The sequence below is a fragment of the Anolis carolinensis genome, chromosome 6, assembly GCF_035594765.1.
Source record: "Anolis carolinensis isolate JA03-04 chromosome 6, rAnoCar3.1.pri, whole genome shotgun sequence".
Lineage (NCBI taxonomy): Eukaryota > Metazoa > Chordata > Lepidosauria > Squamata > Dactyloidae > Anolis > Anolis carolinensis.
In genome coordinates, this window is record NC_085846.1 from 86,897,267 (window position 1) to 86,917,535 (window position 20,269).

The 20,269-nt window shown below is 38.9% G+C and overlaps 1 protein-coding gene across 1 annotated transcript in view; it reads left to right on the plus strand.

Annotated features, from left to right (window-relative positions):
* The first annotated feature begins 3,902 nt into the window (after window positions 1-3,902).
* agr3 (anterior gradient 3, protein disulphide isomerase family member) overlaps window positions 3,903-20,269 on the plus strand; it is an 80,109-nt gene continuing 63,742 nt past the window's right edge. Inside the window, exon 1 of the mRNA XM_062983676.1 lies at window positions 3,903-4,389. Coding sequence (XP_062839746.1) covers window positions 4,368-4,389 — 22 coding nt within the window. The 5' untranslated portion in view covers window positions 3,903-4,367. The remainder of the gene's footprint in view (window positions 4,390-20,269) is intronic.

The following is a 20,269-nucleotide window of genomic DNA, read 5'->3' on the forward strand; positions in this document are numbered from 1 at the left end:
TGGAAGCTGCCCTGAGTCCCTTCGGGGAGAGAGAACAGGTTAGAAATATATGTATTATTATTATTATTATTATTATTGACACAACAACATAGTATGACACATCAAACAAGACAGATATGCTGGATTTCGTATCACAAAATCACAAGTCGAACACTTCCCAAGCGTTTAGGACTGTGTGATTTATTTTCGGATGATGTGAGCAAATCCCAGTAAGGTGGCCTTTTGCAGTTGACAGATCATAATTTTGTCAATGTTTATTGTTTCCAAATGCCGGCTGAGAACTTTTGGCACCGGCATCATCATCATCATCATCATCAGAAAGTGTTGTAGGAAATGTACAAATAACAATAAGAAGCAGTACATCAACGGCATTATTATTTATATATAGCACTTTCCATATTTCACAATGCAGAAAAAAATATTATGAGAAATATTAGATATTTCGCTAAATGATCGTTCAGTGCTTGTAAAACCTCTGTAAAATATCCCATTCCGATTGATATAGGTCAGATGTATCACGGTCACATGTTGCCACATGATATTTACTTTACAGTCCTCTGAAAAGAGCTAAAGAAGCCATGACCAAATGCATACAAAACGTGTGACAATAGATAATCCTAGCGAAATGTTAAGACAAAGTTGGTGATGTATATATGATAACTAGTAGGAAACACAGAAACAGGAGAGGACTTGTTCAAGATGATACAAAGAGGGATAATTAAATGTTAAGAGATGCAGAGAACAATTTAGGTGAATTTCAGAGAAAATATTTAGACTACAAAATGTTCTTTCAGGGCATGTTGTTGCAATCTCATCCTTTTTATCACTTAAAAACTGGAATTAGAACACATGCTGCAGGAAACAATCCCGGATGACCTGGAAAAGGGAATTCTAATACCACTTCCCTGAGAACACACTATCCTTTGTTTCTGTTGTGAAATATGCATTGAATTTAAAATATTTTTTCATCACCTCTAAATAGTTTTTAAAAGTTTAAAACACACATAGCACCACAAAGTTATTATACTGGAGCCAGAAAAGACATATATAGGTTTTAGAAAGTACTGAAATAACTCAGTTTGAACAGACAGAGTTTTTTCTTGAAAAATCTCTCTGGACCACTTTTCTTTCTTTATACTGCCTGATGTGAGAACTGATTTTTTTTTTTAAAAAATCTATATAGAGCCTGTGTGGTATAGTAGTTTGAGCATTTGGCTATGACTCTGGAGTCTAGGGTTTTAACCTTTGCTCGGCCATGGAAACACATTGGGTCACACTTTCTCAGCCTTGGGGGGACGCAATGGCTAACTCCCCTCTTAATAAATCTTGCCAAGAAGACCCTATGATAGACATTATTAGGGCCAATATAAGTTGGAAATGATCTGAGAGCATCCAAGAAATTAGACTTAATAATAGTAGTGTCAGTATAGTAGTAGGATACCTGAATCCTATTGTTAGTTTCACCTAGAGTAGATCCATTCAGTCAAATAGACTTTAGCTATGTATTGACTACGTATTCAACAATTGGTTCGACAGGGCCACTCTTGTTAGGACAAACTGAAAGACACAGGCCTACTATGTTCTGTAACACAGTTTTGGTACATTTTGAAGTAATACAATGCAATATAATAGAATTCTAAGGTATCTGACTCAGAGAACAGATCCTATGGGTTGGAGAATAGGGGCAAAATGGTATAGGACTGGTTTGCAGATGCCACATGGTTTGCACTGTACCACTGAAGCTAGGCTATAGTCCTGAGCGGTGGTGGAAGACACAGTTTTCTCATAAGAATAATTCATATCTAAGTTCAAATTGGCTTTTGTCCATGGCATGGTGGAGGAATCATCTTGTCCTTTACCTAAAGCAGCAGAATGCCTTCCATTGACCTGGTTGAGATGCCCATCAAGAAATTTAGAAAAGCTACTTTTTCAGTCTGTAGTTCTCAAATATCCCCAGCTCAGCATATTCAAAGGCTATGCTGGCTCAGACATGTTGTCTGAAAAACTGACTTTTCCAAGCTCTTCACATAGTCCATACATAGGTAAGCACAAAAATTAGAAATATGTTGACATCAGTGAAAAGAGAACTAACAATAGCAGGGTCAGATGCTGGGTATGCTGCTAGGAAGCATGGAAAATATCTTGGGTGATTTCAAGTTTGTTGCATGAATTATCCTAAATTCAGCATGATACAACAACGTTCACCTTTTCTCTGAAAGTTACACATTTGTGAAACTTGCAGTATGTTTCAAACTCATGAAATCTTGCATACTGCTTTTTGAAAAAATGCCAAAAGTTATACTTTAAAAAAAGAACAAACAAATTGTTAGTTTCTTTTCTCCCTCCCGTATTATACAATTGTCACAGGTTTTCTTTCTAGCACACAAACACTTCATGGAACATAACCTGAGTCTGCTGGGGCCACTGACAGCATTGTTAATGCCACCTTTCTCATGTTTGAACTACTACGCTTAAATCCTGGTCCCAATTTGCTCAGGTATCCTATCCATGGCTTAAGAAATAATAACCCCCAATGCTTTTGTTTATCTGCTCTCTGTCATGCCTCTGCCTCCATAACCCCACTGACTCACACCATGTGTCTTCAGTAAACTCTTCTGGCAAGATGTGGGCAAGGAGGGATCTATTTGCCCTGGACTTTTGTATAGTAACTTCACCATCCACCCACTCACCTCCTGCTTTCCACCTTGCCAGCTGTTTAATACACAGGGTTTAGAGTTCTCTGTCCTTGGTAGATGATCCAAAACAGAACCCAAGTATATAACTATGTTTGCTAGACAATTCTCCAACTCCTTTTAGAGTATATGTGTTTATGTGGAATCAAGGGGAACATGGCCTAAAGGTGCAATGTGTTTGTATTTCCCTTCTGATTGCTTGTCAACCCTATGAATTTCATAGGGTTTTCTTAGGCAAGGAATATTCAGATTGCTTCTATGCTGTCACTATAATCCAGTTTGGGATTGGTTCAAAAGGAACCAGTTTTGTTGCAGGGTGATTAGCTTGACAGGCTTGGAATCAGTTTGAGGCCAGGTGGGTGATTACTTGAAAACAGAATCTGGCCTCAAAGTGTTTTGTAGGTCCATCCCCATTTTTAGGAGAGAAGGATATGGGGTGAAAAAAAGAGTGAAAGCCACAGTTAATCAATTACCTTTCCAAGGGGTCAATTAATCTTCTGCTGCCCATCCCTTGTTCGAGCTTCTTTTCTGCGCTTCAGCAAGGGTGGATTATCTACAATGTGGTCCGCATTTTAACTGGGATACTGGCATCTGCTAGAGTGCATTTTTAATAGACTATAGACTTTCCTGGCACTTTTTAAAAGGTGCTGTATCACCCTAGATCAGGCATGGGCAAACTAAGGCTTGGGGCCGGATGTAGCCCCTTGGGTGCTTACCTCAGGCCCTCCTCATTTTCCCTGTCCTCTTGGCAGAAGGACAAAGCCCACCATGTCCGTAAGGCAAAAAGAAGGGGGAGGAAGGCACATAGCAGCTGAGAGCCCTCTGTAGCACTCTCAGCCACCATGTGTCTCATCCTCCTCCCGGTATAATAACGGTGCATTCAGCCCCATCCTTATGCCGGGAGGATGACTCAAGGAAGGCACACAGCAGCTGAAAGCCCCCCAGAGCACTCCCATCCGCCGCCTATCTTGCCCTCCTTCCAGCATAATGCCAAGAGGACAGTCTGAGGATTAGGAGAGGAGGATTGGTGCAGTCACTGTGTGCCCTGCCTTCTTCCTGGCATAAGGATGGAGTGAGCAGCCCTACCCTGCCTCCTCCTGACCCCACCCTCTCCTGGGCCCTCGTAACCCAGTGTGTACCCGACCCCCTCCCTCCTGGCCTGGTCCTTCCGACTGGGCCCGCAATGCAGCCCCAAGGCAAAAAAAGTTTGTTCATGCCTGCCTAGATGCATGGTGCAGCCTTCATTGGTGGTGTGTATTTTGTGGCCAATGCAGCCTCAAGTTGGCTTCAAACTGCATTATAAGGTTAGTGCAGAAGTGCCCTCTGTTGGGTTATCTAGCAATCATGCATGCATTTTCAATGTGGGGTGGTTTATGTAGTTAGTTTTGTTTGTTGCTTAGTAACCTGAAGCCCAAGCTACATTCCAAAGTTGATGGCACCATTTAAGGGCTATGCATGTGAAATGAAAAAGGGGTGTATCCTTTCTGGAGACACACGGGAAGTGATGTACACCTTTAGAATTTGGGGCATAAAAAGGGGGAGACTCTCTTCCTGTTCTCTCTCTGCTCTTCCTGTTTTCTTGATCCAGCCATGCCATGCTGATGTTACTTCTTTGTTAAGAGATATGTAGTATCCTGAACTGTATTCTTTTGGAACTAAGATGTTTTTACCTGTATGACCATCATCATACAAGACTGTGAGTAAACGTATTTTTTACTATTTTACTTTTGATGTCTCTGATGCTTATGCGCATGACTCTTTAAAGGGAAAGGGAGGCTGGCTATTTTTGCTTTTTCTCAGCTCTGCTCACATAAACCCCTAGTCTTCTGCGTTTTTGCTACTCTGCACCAATATCTAACCATATTGGTATCATAATCCTAGCAGGTTATGAATATATTCCTAATACCCTCAGAGATAGCTTTACTGACACTTTCATCTGAAATACAGCCTACATGATCTGGTATTAGTTGGCGATGACCCTTTCAAGTACTGGCCAGAGTTGACCCTGCCTTCTGGGAGTGTAGTGGGCATTTTGCTACATGGGTAGGGGACTCTGGGAGGACCCAGGAGACCATTTTTTACAAAAACATTAAGAAATATTTCTTGTTTTTAAGAAAGTCCTTAAAATGTCAGAGGCAAGAGGGTAGGTGGGATGTGATTAAAATGTCCTCATGCCCCTAGAAGGCATTCAGGGAAAACAATTTTGAGACAAAAAGGAGGATTTAGTGCTTAAAAGCTGTAGATTTCATGTAATGTGTGCCCAAAGAGCTGACCTGGTTACAGGAGCAAAAGACTACAAGTGAAGAAAAAAAAAGAAACAAAAAAGAGTCTTTTTGGCAAAGCCATCCTATTGCAACACCATTTCCAAACAGTGACTTCAGAAAACTATTTTTCTCCTTTTCAAAATGGCATGAACAGGCATCAACTCCTACACATTTTCTTTTCAAAGAACATCTTAGCATTCATCATTGTTTTTGTTTTTGTTTTAAAAAAGATCTTGGCTTTCACAAATGCAGGGGAAAAAAAGGTCAGTTTACATTACCATTTCCCCCAAATAAAAGACAATAATGTTCAGTCTGGTCTTTGTAACTTGAACACATTAAACACATCTCTTTTTTATTTCTTAACAAAGTGAGCAAGAAGGGAAAATACTTCAAAATGTTAATTTTGCAGATGTGTTTGTTTAGGTTATTGACTACTTGGTCTCTCCATAAAGAGCTTGCTAACATAGAAACATCTTGGTAGTGTCAAGTGAAATAGGTGAATCTCGGCTCAGGCATAAGTTAACACAAACATGAAATTCTGAACCAATAGGGGACATGTAAATAGCAATTCAAAAGTATTATGTTGTGTGCTTTTCATTTGTTATCAAGTCTATCATAGTCTATCATAGGGTTTTTTCTTGGCACGATATGTTTAGTAGAGGTTTGCCATTGTCTCCTTCTGCAGTGTGTAACAACTGAGAGTATGTAACTTGTCCAAGGTTCTCCCGGTGGGTTTCAAAACTGACTGGGAATTTGAACCCTGGCTTTAAAAATAGAACTTGAGTTTGTCCTAGGGTGTATCTGCACGAGGCCTGTGCAATCAATGAAAAAAATGTTTCAATACTCATTACTATTTGGGGGGGGGGGGAGAATTGCTTCTAAAGTGTTTCTAAAATAACTATAACTGTAACTGTAACAATGTAACATTTTTTGTTTACTTTTTGTTAAATAATTGTGCCAATGGGGAAACTTCAGAGGTTCCTTTCTCCGTCATTGTTAGAGCAATTGGCATGAAACTTGCTACAACTATAGAATACATTTACCACTGATACCACCCCCCAGGTTTCAGAACATTTCACTCAAAGTTTTTACAAACAACATTTTTTTAATGTACAAGAGCTATCTGACTGATTTTATATAGAATGACACAAGATACTCAGGGCATCATTCCTCCCAAATTTCAGAAAGATTCCACATCTACTCAATTTTGGGGAATTTTTAAAATTTTGACAAAAACTATTTAAAGAAAGCCACAACAGCTATCCTATCTTTATGACACACAACACATGTGATAGAACTTCAACTTAGGGCTTTCCCCCCCAGTACAACACAGATTTACTTACTCGGTCTTCTTTGCAGATTCAATATTTTATTGGAACTCTGCTGCTGCAACAGATAGACATTGGGGATATGAGCAGAATTCTGGGAAATGTAATTTGGGGCAGGGCCTTTTGAATTCTCTACCACAAGGGTCCTTGCATTCCCAAACTACAATTTCCAAAATTCTCCTTCTCTCTCCCAGCTAGCTTGCCCTTCCAATGGTGACAGGCAACCTTCATTTAAAAAGGAATGGCCTCTTTGGCTTTGCACCAACAGACTTTGGGTTCACAAGGTTTATTGAACTGTAACAAAAGTCATAGGTGAGTGTTTTGATTCCTAAGTTTTTTATGTGGCCACCCCTCGTGTTTTTAAATACAAGAATCTTATGAAATAGATATGACAAACGAATCACAAATGAAGGTTTGCACAGCCCTAATCTGCACTGTAGCATTAATGGAATTTGACACAACTTTAATAATAATAATAATAATAATAATCATCATCATCATCATCATCATCATCATCATCATCATCTTTATTTATAGGCTGCCCTATCTCCCCAGCGGGACTAAGGGTGGCTTCCAGACAAAAAGGCAAACATTCAATGCCTTGGTGATAAACAAACACATAAGTCAAAAACAGTGCAAAGTAACAGCATGAGAAACTAATAAATTGCTAAACAAAAAAACCCCTAATAATTAAATAAGCGTAATTATTTACACAAACACATAAGCTCCATAAAAACCAACAACAACTTTAGCTTACATGATGTAATGGTATCGAATCCTGGATTTGTAGTTTGATAAGTCACCAGCACTCTTTGGTAGAGAAGGCCTTGTAACACTACAACTTAATTTACCTCTGATTTATGGCAGCCCTAAGGTCAGGATTTTCTTAACAAAAAATGTTCATAGTTTTACCATTGCCTGGGTTTGAGGAAATATGACTTTTCCACAGCCTCTCAGTGAATTTCCGTGGTTGAGTGGAGTTTTGAACCATGATCTCCAGAGTTTACTATTATTACGGTCTCAGATCAGGAATGTAAAACTTTAAAACATTAAAAACAAGTTTGTTTGTTTTTTTTTAAAAAAAAAATAGCATTAACATTAAGACCAGAAATGTACAACATTAAAAGCAGAAAGTCCATAGTATTGAGTCAATCTACACGGCTTCATATATGACACTTATAAAATCTGTGGGTATTGATAATAAAATAAGTTACAATTTTAGCCACTAAAATCATCCAGAAACTGCATCCTTATTTTTATAGCTTCCACATAAAACTTAGCCACTCTGTAAGTGATCGATGGATCCCTATCCTCTTCTCATCCTGTGGGTCCCCAGATAGATTGGCCTTCAACTCCCAGAAATCCTAACAGCTGGTAAACTGGCTGGGGTTTCTGGGTGTTGTAGGCCAAAACAACTGGGGACCTACACATTGAGAACTACTGCACTATAAGACATTTTAGATAATAGTCTTCATTTCTGCCAGGAATCTGTACAATGAGAGAAATAAAAAAATGGATTGAATATCCTTATAGATGTGACATTGTAAAAGGACATGCCTGGCAGTTTTCACTATCTCATACCACATGAGCATACACACTCATGGTAAGGGATACTTATAAACATACCCTGCAGTAATGCTGATGCCAACACATTGAATATGGCCAGGATGAAGGATCTCCTAAATTAGGGGATGTCTATCTTTAATAAGTAACTCGATGGAGTGTACAACATTGTATTGTTTTTAATTTGGGGGTATCTGCCCATACATTGAAGCATGATTCACCTTCAAAACAAGGCTTCTCTCATTCCTCAGGCTCATTTTTCAGTTAGATTGCATTCATTGAGTCTTTTGGCACTGGAAGATCTAAGAAGAAGAAAAATACTCTTGGTGATGTGGGATGAAGCAAAAATGTTAAGTATTTTTATCAGGAACTTTATTGGTGGCTCCAACTAGAATAAACCCATTGATTCAATAGGGTTTACATAAGTGCTTAATTCAGCATTCAACAGTTGATTCAATGAGTCTGTTGGAGTTGAGACTATTCCGGGTTTGCTCAAGACTCATCTTTTCTAATGAAAGCTACCACCCTTTTGATGACAATAATTTTGATATATTATTTTTTCTCTCATTCAAACCTTAATCATGGCTGGTTGTCTCCTCCCCCCTTTTGGGAATGAATGATAACTCAGATGTTTCACCAGTGATGAATGAAGAATGAGTAGCAGAGTGGCTCCATTAAACTTCTTGCCTTTGGCCAGATTAGAATAACTTGCTCCAAGGGATGGCTAATGCAATTTTCCCTGCTGAAATACAAAACAAGTGACTATTCTTCGTTGTAACTGGACCCTTGAAGCAAGCATGCAAAAGTAAGTTTCATGGAGCCTTCTAAATTGTTTTTCTGGTGAACATGAGTGCTTTTTGCTTTCCTTCTTGCTGATTAAATCTGAAGTTGAATCGCACGTAGACAAACACTATCAGGATTGCCACCATAGATCTATTGCAATCTAACCACAAAGGAAGTGAAATAGGATCCAAGTGAGGACACAAGTAAGCCTAAAAATACTTCTCAGTTCCTCCCGAGGCAAAAGAGAACTTGTCCATTGCTGCCTGTTCTCGTTATTTTCTTGCTTTCTTTTGAACCAAACATGTGGCACATTCAAATGCTTAGATAATGAGGATAATGATGGTTCCATTTAGTTTAGCTAGGAGCCAAACTCCAGCAAGAATATAGAAATGAGAAAAACTTTCTACATTCTGAAATGCTTAATATATTCTCAGATTTTAGTTTTAGTTTTGCAGCCTTGAAGTTACAGCATTTGTCACCTTAGAATTAAAACTTTTGTCTGGACTTTATCCCATAGTGCCCCCCTCCCCATTTCTAAACATTTCGAATCACTTCCCATGATGCAAGGGAACTTCCTTTTTTTAAAAAAAAAATGTTTTTTGTTTGGGACAAACAAGTAGAGTATCACATACTCCCTTTTCCTCATGAGGATAACATGGGTGATTTATAAGGTACCCTGTTTCCCCTAAAATAAGACATCCCCAGAAAATAAGACCTAGTAGAGGTTTTGCTGAATTGCTAAATATAAGGCCTCCCCCGAAAGTAAGACCTAGCAAAGTTTTGGTTTGGAAGCATGCCCGCCGAACACAACACCAGAGCATACAGGATCAGTAAATGTGCCTACCATAGCGTGTTGTACATGGAAATAATGGTAGTGACAAGAAATTATTGATAGGATTCACAGTTTGTCTGGTTATGCTAGTTTGTGATGACAACTACTGTACAGTATATAATAAATGTTCATTTTTTGTTCAACAATAAATGTGAATTCTTCTTCATGGAAAAATAAGACATCCCCTGAAAATAAGACCTGGAGCATCTTTGGGAGCAAAAATTAATATAAGACACTGTCTTATTTTTGGGGAAACACGGTACATATATTTTAACAATTTAACAACAAAGATATAAAAAAATTCATATGCAATCGCCCTCGCTCCCTACTTGTATCCATCCTTTCCTACTATTTTCCCCTCCCCCCTCCTTCTCCTGTTCAGCTAACATATATTTAATTGCCTTGCCCCTTCCAACTTCAGGGTAACTGTTTCTTATTCAACTCTATTTTTGCTTGAATAATTATTTTATTTCCCTGTTTATTTTTCAGTGGATTTTTTTTATCTTGTCACAGTCCCACCACATATGGATAAATGTTCCATTTTCAGCACATTTATGCCAACAGTTTTTAGATATTCTTTTTTATGGTATGGAATATTTGTTGGGGGGTTATATACCATTTTGTCAGTATTTTCCATTGTATTTCTTTAATCTTTAAATGTTTACATTTTGTGATTGAATGTATTCACAGTTCTAAGTCCTTCTGATTATAGTTTATTTGTTCTTTCAATTCTTCTAACAGGGTGAGTTTAAAATTATATTGGTTGTCTATTAGTTTGCTATATGAATCCCATAATTCCTTTCCCTTTCTCAGTTTCTCATTGTAATATTTGATCTAAATCCATCTCAGGAACTTCCTTCTTTTTCCACTTTGTGATCTTTTGCAACATTCCATTCCATAACAACCAATTGATTGATCCTCATTTGTCTCTTAACTTCTCCCAGTCTTTTATTGTTCCCTCCAAATGTATAACCTTTGTTATACCATTTTTATTTAAATTTATTATCACTTTCCCATATATCTGATAATTTTATTATCTAATATTCTTATTGAAAGTCAGTCTATTTCGTTCAATGGAAGTTTGTTTTGCCATTTTTTCCAAGCAATCCCCAAGTTACAAACACGATAGGTTCTGTAGATTTGTTCATAAGTTGAATCTGTATGTTAGTCATAATAAGTACATTTTAAAGTGTAATTCCAGCTACTTATTTCCCCCCCCCCTCTCTCTCTATACACACACACACACACATATATACACAGACACATATATACATATACACACACATGCACATACATGCTTTGGATAGCATAGGGAAGGGTTAATACCCCCCATGGTGTTTGTTTAGTTGTCTGTGCCCCTGTTCAGAAGATTTCACCTCACTTTCTGTCCCTGTGATAATTGGATTTTGAAAAATGTGGCTTGTTGTGGAAACAAGAATTGGTGTTAAAGCTTCTGCTGAAATGCCTTTTCCCCATGATAACTCTTTCAGGAATGAATTTCCCTTCATGGGGGTAGATTTCTCTTACTTCCTATTGTCTCACTTCTGGTCTTAACTATGAATTGTTTGTGAGTCAGATTTTTGTAACTCGGGGGCTGCCTATACTCACATAAGTCAATCTCGTGTATAGATCAAGGGCCGGTTTTGGGGCCAAAATTATGGATTTCGATATGACGTGTGGATAAATTTAGAGTCAGTCCACAGGAGAGGGAAAAATACCAATGCTGCCCTGACAGCTGCCTCCATTTCCTTGACCAGGCAATCTAAAAGGCCAGAATCAATGCCACACCAGAGAGAGTAGATGGGTTCAGTGATTTTCTTAGATTCTTCCAGGATGGACTAAGATCTTGCCTTTTGCTCCTCCACTCAGAGAAGGGGGTGCTTTTTTTTTTTTTTGATAAGAGTTAAGGTACTCACATGGATCCATGGGTAAGTTGACCAAGATTTGGAATTGATTTTTTTCACTAAAATTTCTAGACTTATGCATGAGTATGTAGGATAAGTTCTAGAAAGACAAAGGTCAATCTGAGAAACAAGTAATGTGCTCCATATTTGTGAAGTTCTTAATGATAATTTGATCCGTTTTACCACAGAATCTGGCCACTTATAATAGAACTATGCTTCCAGAGTCAGATCATTACCATTAGAGCATATGATCTAAGCATTTATATTCTGTCACGTAACTCAAGAGGTTGCTGGAAACATATTTATAGTAATGACATACCAGAATGTGACCAGAAATGCAATGTTTCCAGCAAGCCTCTGGCATGCAGCTGCTTACTGGCAGTAATGCAGCTGTGGTTAGATTTGTTCTTGGCCCAACTGACCATGTGGACATCCATCCACAACTCTCCAGGGATGCTCTTAGGCTAAATCAGAGCAGCTCCAGTGTGTCTTAAACCAGATTAATCTGATAGGTAGGACCTACCAGAGCTTAGGTAGCAAATAGACAAATAAATCCAATGAAACAATATTACAGATGACTATAGGGGCACTTGAAAGAAGAATGAATAGGAAGGAGTATAGTGAAGTACCCCTTTTCTATGCATAGATTATACCAAGCCTCATGACGGAATTCCTTCATTTTCTGTGGCATCTACTTCCACCCAGATAAGGACGACTACATTAGATTGATCTCGAGCCAAATCTGGCAATTTTTGACATGTGAAAATATGATTACCTCTCTTGCTCAATTCTAATTTTATTTCCCCACTTAAGTTTGGGAAAGGATAAAGCAAAACAGGAGTGCAGTATCTGCAGATTACTCACACTAATCACTCTAGGATAATAGGTCAAGATGTCTGACTAGAGAGAAGCTAATGGAGAATAGGATGTCATATGTTTACAAACATTTCCGTCAACATGCCGAAATGGCAAGCTTATTCATCCCCAGCCAGAGCTCCCAGAGGTCAATTTGAGGAGAAAAAGAAATAGCGATGATAGTAATCATACTGACGCCTGATTGTCTGATACATTTTGACATATTCTGGAAACTAGCTGCAGTGAATTTTGGCAGGGAGTTCAAGCTTGTTAATGAAATTATTTTTAAGCATTATTTTTTAGCTACAGTTTTAGCATATACTTTTTCTTACACATTACAATGTCAATTTCAACGTGCCCTTTAAAAAGAAAAGTATATGCCAAAATTGGTACATACAATAGACAGACAGACAGAGGTATGTACATATAGATATCTACGTATATTTGGGTGTATTTTGAACAAGCAGCACTTGCTGAAGTTTTCTCTATACAATTAAGGATATAGGAGCCTTGTTCCTTATTTCATATGGTAATTCTAATTACAGTTGCTTTAGAATGTTACAGAGGACCAATTAGTCCTTCAAAGGCTACAAACTGTGACTCATGTGCCAATAAATGGCTGACCTACTGTGATGTCACAGTGGGTTTATGTAGGTGAAAGAGGCATATCCCCCATGGCTCATTGCTCATTGTGGATCATTGCTCTCAGAGGTTAATGAACCTGGGGTTCAAATCTTGTTGGTTAAATTAAATCACACAGGTCTCATCTTTTGAATGACAGCTTTGAGGTATGAGTCATTGGAAGGGTTTTGGAAAATTTTGACATTCCAGAAAGAGACATCTTGCTGTTTGTAATACAAATGGATCTGGATAACAGTGTTTGAGTCCTGTCATCCAAAGATTACTGCAAAATAAAATACAATAAAATAAAAACAGCAAGAAGAAGAAAGCAAAAGACAAGACCAGAAGACAAGGCAAAGAGTAAGATGATGAATTCAGCAGACCTATATTTAGAAAACTCAAGATAGCTCCTAAAACTAGTTTGATGAGAACTGTCTCTGATACATGCCTTTCGCTGTCTTCTGCTGACATTAAGTTTTGAAGCCGCCTCTGATGTCAGCTTTGAATTATTTGTTTCATGATTGTTGAGTGCTGACTCAAAAGTTAAATGACGGGAGAGGGGACTTTGTGTGTATCTGTGTGTCTCTGCGTGTATTTTTTTTAAAAAAAGAAATCATTCATCTCTCTCCCTCACCAGAAACGTTTCGGAAACAATGGCACTATTATAAATATTTCATGACAGTGTGTACCACATGGTTTGCTGTTATGTTGCTGAACGCTCATAGCAATTCCTTACACTATGTTCAATTCCCTCATTCCCTGTGGCAAGAAATAGGTTATCTTTATTTATTTATTTAAAAAAATGCAAGCTTACAAGGGTGAAGTGTAAGCATTGTGAAAAAGGGAAACAAAAGACTCGCAGAAATGTTACATATGCTAATTCATATACATAAACATGGATTCAGAAGCAATGATTGTAATTTAAATGGAAATACAAAATAACAGTAAGGACAATTTTGGCCATGTGTTTTTATGTGCACTGACTGCAGTCCTGTTCTGTTGTGGTTCAGATATTGTTGGTAGGCCACTTCAAAGCCCTGCTCCCTCTTCCCCGCCCCCCCTCTCTCTGTATATGTGTGTGTTGGTTATTTTTATTTAAATCCCCACCACCAAAACAACACTTGACCTAGGCCCAACTACATTGCTATATAAAATCCAAATTATCTGCTTTGAACTGAATTATATAGAAGTATAGGTCCAGCACTAGATAGTGCTTCCATGGGTTCAACCCAACAGCCCTTCAGAAAACTGTTTTCTGCATAGTAGTATACCTGGCCATTGAAGAGCTTACAATTATTCATGTGTTAATCCATGTATTATCCTATTGCAAATGTTAGAAGAAATAGGAGACAACATCTCAAGATGTTCCGAACTATTGTTGCTGTAGTAATAGGGAGAAGTTGGTGGTCGTAGTAGTAGTATAGCCTGCATGAAATCCAATGAATGGTGTGCAAGATCCTACTCCTGAAAAATTCTGAAATTCAAGTCTAATGGATTTTCCAGTTACTCTGGATTAATTAGACACCTGGAAAGATCTAAACCTTAATGTAAGGTCCAGATGTTTCCATGTGTGGGCCCTGTGGGGGTTGACTCAAAGAACTGCTTCTGTGATCCTGGGGATCAACCCCCACTGCAATCCCAGTTCTTTGGGTACTCCCTCCCTCCCAGCCCCCCCCCCCCATTTAGCCCCTAAACTTACGTGAAGGGGCTCGCTGAATACTCAGACCACACTATAGAAAGCTCCTGGTGCAAAATGACACACCAGGAGATTGGGAGGGGGAGGGAAAGTAAGTTTAGGGGCTTAATGGGGGTCTGGGCATTGACCCCATGCCTTCCTGAGCCAACCTCTGATGGACCCAGGAGGGCATGAAGCTACTTTCCCAAGGAAAGCCCGGAATTTGAGGGAGGTGTGGGATCTCAATCCTGGGAGGAACTGACATATAATATCCTAGTTCCTCCCTGGATTAAGGCATGTGTGGAAGGGTCCTAAAGACCTCTCAAAAAAGGCTATAAGGCCAACATGCTTTTTTAAAAAAAAAATACTATAACAACTATACTTTGAACATCTTGAGATGTGTCTTCAGTTTCTTTTGGGAATTCCATTGGAAGCCTACCAGTTAAAATGAACGAATCAGTTGTTAGTTGCCTCCAGGGAACCCAAGACTTTCCTCCTCTCAACTTCATAGTCACAATAGGTCCACTGTAAAACATTGACTGGTTCAAAGTCAGCCAGTGAATCTAATCAAACAAACAATTATTTTATTACTTTTTAATCACAGAACCAAAGAAAAACACAAGTATTCTAACAATAGCATAATGTACAAGCTGCATTGAAATAGGTTACAAAACACAGAAAAATTGAAATATCTAAAATCCCTGCCATTGAAAATTGATGCATATGAGCTACAAGAGTGAACTGGTTTAACTTCTCAGTACTAAGCATTATTTATTCTGTTTTGCTCAGCGGTTTATATGCATTCCCATTCATGTTAGGCATGATACAGTTAACTTTCTAAAGGTGACAGCTCTGGAGTGAACCCCATCTATTCTTTTTTTATGGATCAGAAAAGCAGTGAAGGAATATGCTAAGCCTCCATTTTAAGATGCATGCAGGCACCGCTTTTGAACATTTACACATGTCTCTGTTTTATTGCAAAGATACACATTAAGCAATGCAACATGTGGAATCTTGCTGAACATATGTTTGCTGTACAATAGACTTGTGTAATCCTTCTTAAGCGATGTCTGAACTTTATATTTGCCAGCAAAGATTATGATGCCAAAAATAAAGAATGGGTAGGAAGACAGTTAAAATGGGCGCTTTTGTGTTTAGAATGCAACACATTCAAAGACTGCAAAATAAATTATATAACAATACCAGAACGATAAAAAAATGATTACAAGACCAGGGCATGAAAAAAACCCACTGATGCAAGCTTTTGGAAAAGGATGGCTTAAAATTACAAAAACAAAGCTCAATAACATGTAGAACATGGCTTTTCAGCCTACTTATCTACTCCTTTTCTTCCTTCTCCAAAAAAGGAATGCTATTAAATTGAGAATGAATGTCTCTTGATTCCTGACAGAATAAGCAGTGAGAACAAGAGTGCCAAAGACAACAGTAAAGTGGGTGTTATCTTAACTAGTGAGAAAATAGTCATAAATATGGAAAAAAGAAAATTACACTAGTTAAATTTTGCTCCCCGAGTTTTTCAAGATATAGAAGTTTGTTCTTTTACAATTTCTTAGTCCACTAGGTGTTTTTTTTAACCCTCCATTTGTGCTGTGTATTAAACTTCAATAAGGATTTGTGTCTAGCATAATCGACCTTCCATGTTACTACTACAGAAAAGGAAAAGGCTGGTATACCCCAAGCAGTGTTTCCCAAACTTTGGTCTTCCAGGTGTTTTGGACTTCAACTCCCAGAATCCTTGAACATTGGCCAAGGCAGCTAGGATTCTGGGAGCTGAAGTCCAAAACTTCTAGAGGACAGGAGTTTGGGAATCACTTTAGGACCTAAAGGCATCAGATCCCATCTGATTTTGGAAGCTAAGCCACATGACTTTTTGAAGAATGGTAGAGGAACCACCTCTTTCAAAGCTCTTAAAAACAATATAGAAAATTGAGAGTAAATATCCCTCTTCTGCTCCAGTGTTTTCTTATTAATGTTCTTCCCTCTGATAGTAATGTTGTCTATTATTGACTGCCACTAACCCATGCTGAGCTCTTAGGAATCCGCCAAAGGACATTTGCTTACACTGTTTCCTTAACTGTGTTTTGTGCTCTATATGCTACCTCTGTAGCCCCGTCGACACTGTCAGATAACATCCAGATCATCTACTTTGAATTGAGTCTACACTGTCATATAATCCAGCTCAAAGCAGACTATCTTGATTTTTTCTGAATGTGTACATGGGGCCTAGGTTTCATATCAGTATGGTTCTGAATTGCCAGTTTCTAGGGGAAAAAATCATGGGATAAGTAATGTGTTGACCACTATGTGAGACTAGATGGACCTTTGGTATGACCCTAAAGGTTTCACCCAGTGTTTTTACGATATTCAACCCAAGAAGTACATATCTACAAAAGTGACAAAATGTATTCTGCTTGGATGTATATCCTATTTAAATCCATGCGATTGAATTACATCAATGTGATAGGTTTCAATTTAACATTCTTTTGGCTGATATTTACAAAGAGACATCTGCCATTGGTTTTCATGCAGCTTACTCCCAAATAGATGCCCTCTGAATGACATCTTCATAGGCCATGCAACAAGTCATTTTGATACTGAAAGTAGGAAAGCAACTCTGTTGAGCAGAATTCTCTGTGTAGGGTGACACAAAGTTTAAGGATTTTAATCAGTTTCTATACATACACACATACATACACAGACAGAAAGTCAGCCTGGGATCACTGAAGATAATAAGAGCTGCATGACTATGACTTGGACTAAACTGTGACCAGCTTTATTTTATAATGGGATGTATTAAAGGGGAGAAATGGAAGAAAATAAGCACTTGAAATAGGACATTTGTCTGCTGACCAATGTCCCAGGAAACCCATCAAGCAACAAACTTGCTGAAGCTAAGCAGATCACAGATAGATAACCTTCGTGGAAACCCATGGAACTCTAGTTTTGCTGTTTTATGGACAAAAAGATGGATGTTACAAATACAAATGTTATCACTAGGCTTCTGCATCATCATCATCATCATCATCACTACTACTATTATTTCTTCTTTGGGAATTTTGTATCCAAAGTGCAAACTAAAATCTGCTTCGTCTTAAATGAACCCAGAGACCATATGTCTATGTTTGTTGTTTGTTTGAGAGCTAGAATCCTCTGCGTTCCCATGACTGCATTATTCTCATAAATGACACTCTGTCTTCTCATAAAAGTTCGTGTCAGACTACATTCATGCCAAACAAAGTGAAACTAGACTCACAACAGTAGCTATACTGTTCTCTTCAGATTTTTTGTCATGGCTCTGAATCTGATTCTGGTAACTTTCACATTAGAGACCAGGGAAACTATGGGCATCAAGGAAAGTGTGAATACATGTAATTGTTTGGGGAGAGGCCAACTTACTGCTAGTGTCTGTATTTTCTCAGTAATTGTAGAAGAGGTATCCACTCCAGTGTGCTTTAGCACAGCTGTTTCCCCATTCTTTCCAACTGTACAGTACGACTCCTGTAACCATGGGGAGTTCTGAACTTACTGTGGACGACAGTGGACTCTGTTGAATCACACCTGCTGGAAGTTACCAAAATCTCTCTGCAGGACTAAAAAATTCCTAGAGAGGACATATTTTGTCAGATTTGGATCAACATTCCACTCACTGCTCTTACTGCAGTACCAGTCCTAAGGGTACAAGGTACACTGTATTGATTTGGCAGGAACAGTTCCAATTAATTCTCTGTCATGTCATGTTTTCAGCTGCTATTAAGACTTCTGGTTTCTCTCGTCCCTTTCCTCCTTTGTCCTCAGCTTAAATAAATTGCTGAAAACTGAGTTCATGATGCAAAAGTAGTTGGTACTCTATTAAGTCAGATAGAGGAGAGAATATAATCTAGCTGTTCTCTATAAGCTCAGGCAAAAGCAAACTGCTGCAAGACTTTCCTGTGAAACATGGCTCTTCCGTTGCTCTTTTGGAGAGTAACTGTCATATACTTCTTTTGTTACTCCCCCCAACATCTATCCTCTAGATTGTTCCACTATCTTATGTCTCTGTTCCCTGTGGTTTTTATTCTTATCCCTTTCCCACCACGAGTTTTAACTTAGTGTTATTGCGGCCCACCCATGTTATATTGCTTTTCTGATCTCGTGTTGTACTGTACATTATTATTTATTGTATTTTAATTGTGTTATGATATGTTGTTTTTATATTTTGTTACATTGTATTACATTGTATTGTTCTGGGCATGGCCCCATGTAAGCCGCCCCGAGTCCCCGTTGGGGAGATGGTGGCGGGATATAAATAAAGTTTTATTTATTATTATTATTATTATTATTGACACAACGACGTTGTATGACACAGCAAACAAGATAGATATGCTGGGTTTCGTTTCACAAAATCACAAGTCGAACACTTCCCAAGTGTCTAGGACTGTGTGATGTATTTTCGGATGATGCGTGCAGATCCCAGCAGGGTGGCTTTTTGCAGTTGGCAGATCGTAATTTTGTCAATGCCTATTGTTTCCAAATGCCGGCTGAGATCTTTCAGCACGGCACCCAGTGTGCCCATCACCACTGGGACCACCTGCACTGGTTTCTGCCAGAGTCTTTGCAGTTCAATCTTGAGGTCCTGATGGCGGCTGAGTTTTTCCTGTTGTTTTTCGTCAATGCGACTGTCGCCTGGGATGGCAACATCAATGATCCAAACCTTGTTCTTTTCCACAACTGTGATGTCTGGTGTGTTGTGTTCCAGAACTTTGTCAGTCTGGATTCGGAAGTCCCACAGTATCTTTGCGTGCTCATTTTCCAATACTTTTGCAGGTTTGTGATCCCACCAGTTCTTTGCTGCTGGCAGGTGGTACTTGAGGCATAAGTTCCAATGAATCATTTGGGCCACATAGTTGTGCCTCTGTTTGTAAGGGTTATTATTATTATTATTATTATTATTATTATTATTATTATTATTATTATGCTCTTTCTCATGAAGAACTTTTCACTTCTTGATCACCCTGTGATGTTACTTAACCACACATGTCCCAGTTTTCATATGTGAAATGTTGGAGGATATGATTTCCTGACCTGCAACCTCGTTTTATAGTGTCAGAACTTCCCTCCATGGCCAATCAAAGGTTGAAGTGTTCCAAGTTACATCTGGATACAGTTGCCCAGTTGGGAACAACTCTCATCCTCTTGGACGTTCAGTGATCATTGGATGGTGCCTGAGACCTTATCACACAGGGCAATTGAAGTGTCCTAGGATGCTTCTGTCCTGGTTCACCTATGGAGCCCCATGTAACTCATCAAGCAATGTAGGGTGACTTTTGGTGGGGTTCCATGGACAAACTAGGATGGTGGCATGGTGGGATGCTGCAGCCTCCAACATGGAAGCCGGCCCGTGTTCCATAAGCAACAACGGGGCTTTGGCATAGTGGCGACGCTTCCCCACATGGGATGGGGAAATGTCAGCTGGGCACCGAGATTGCACTGCTGCCGCCCGCTGCCACTATGATTAGCCACAGAGGGTGGCGAATCACAGCATTGGACCTCATTCATGTGATGAGTCCCTAGATTCTCTCCTCCCAGCCACGAATAGGCTGTGTGAGTGAGTTTGGCACCATACTATTACTCGGCACAGTAGAAGCCCAGCACAAGTATGTTGGAAGAGATTTCCATTTACCAGATACTACAACCAGAGTGTTCCTGGATCCTCTTAGGTAGCTGTCATGGCAGAAATATTGATTCAAGGCA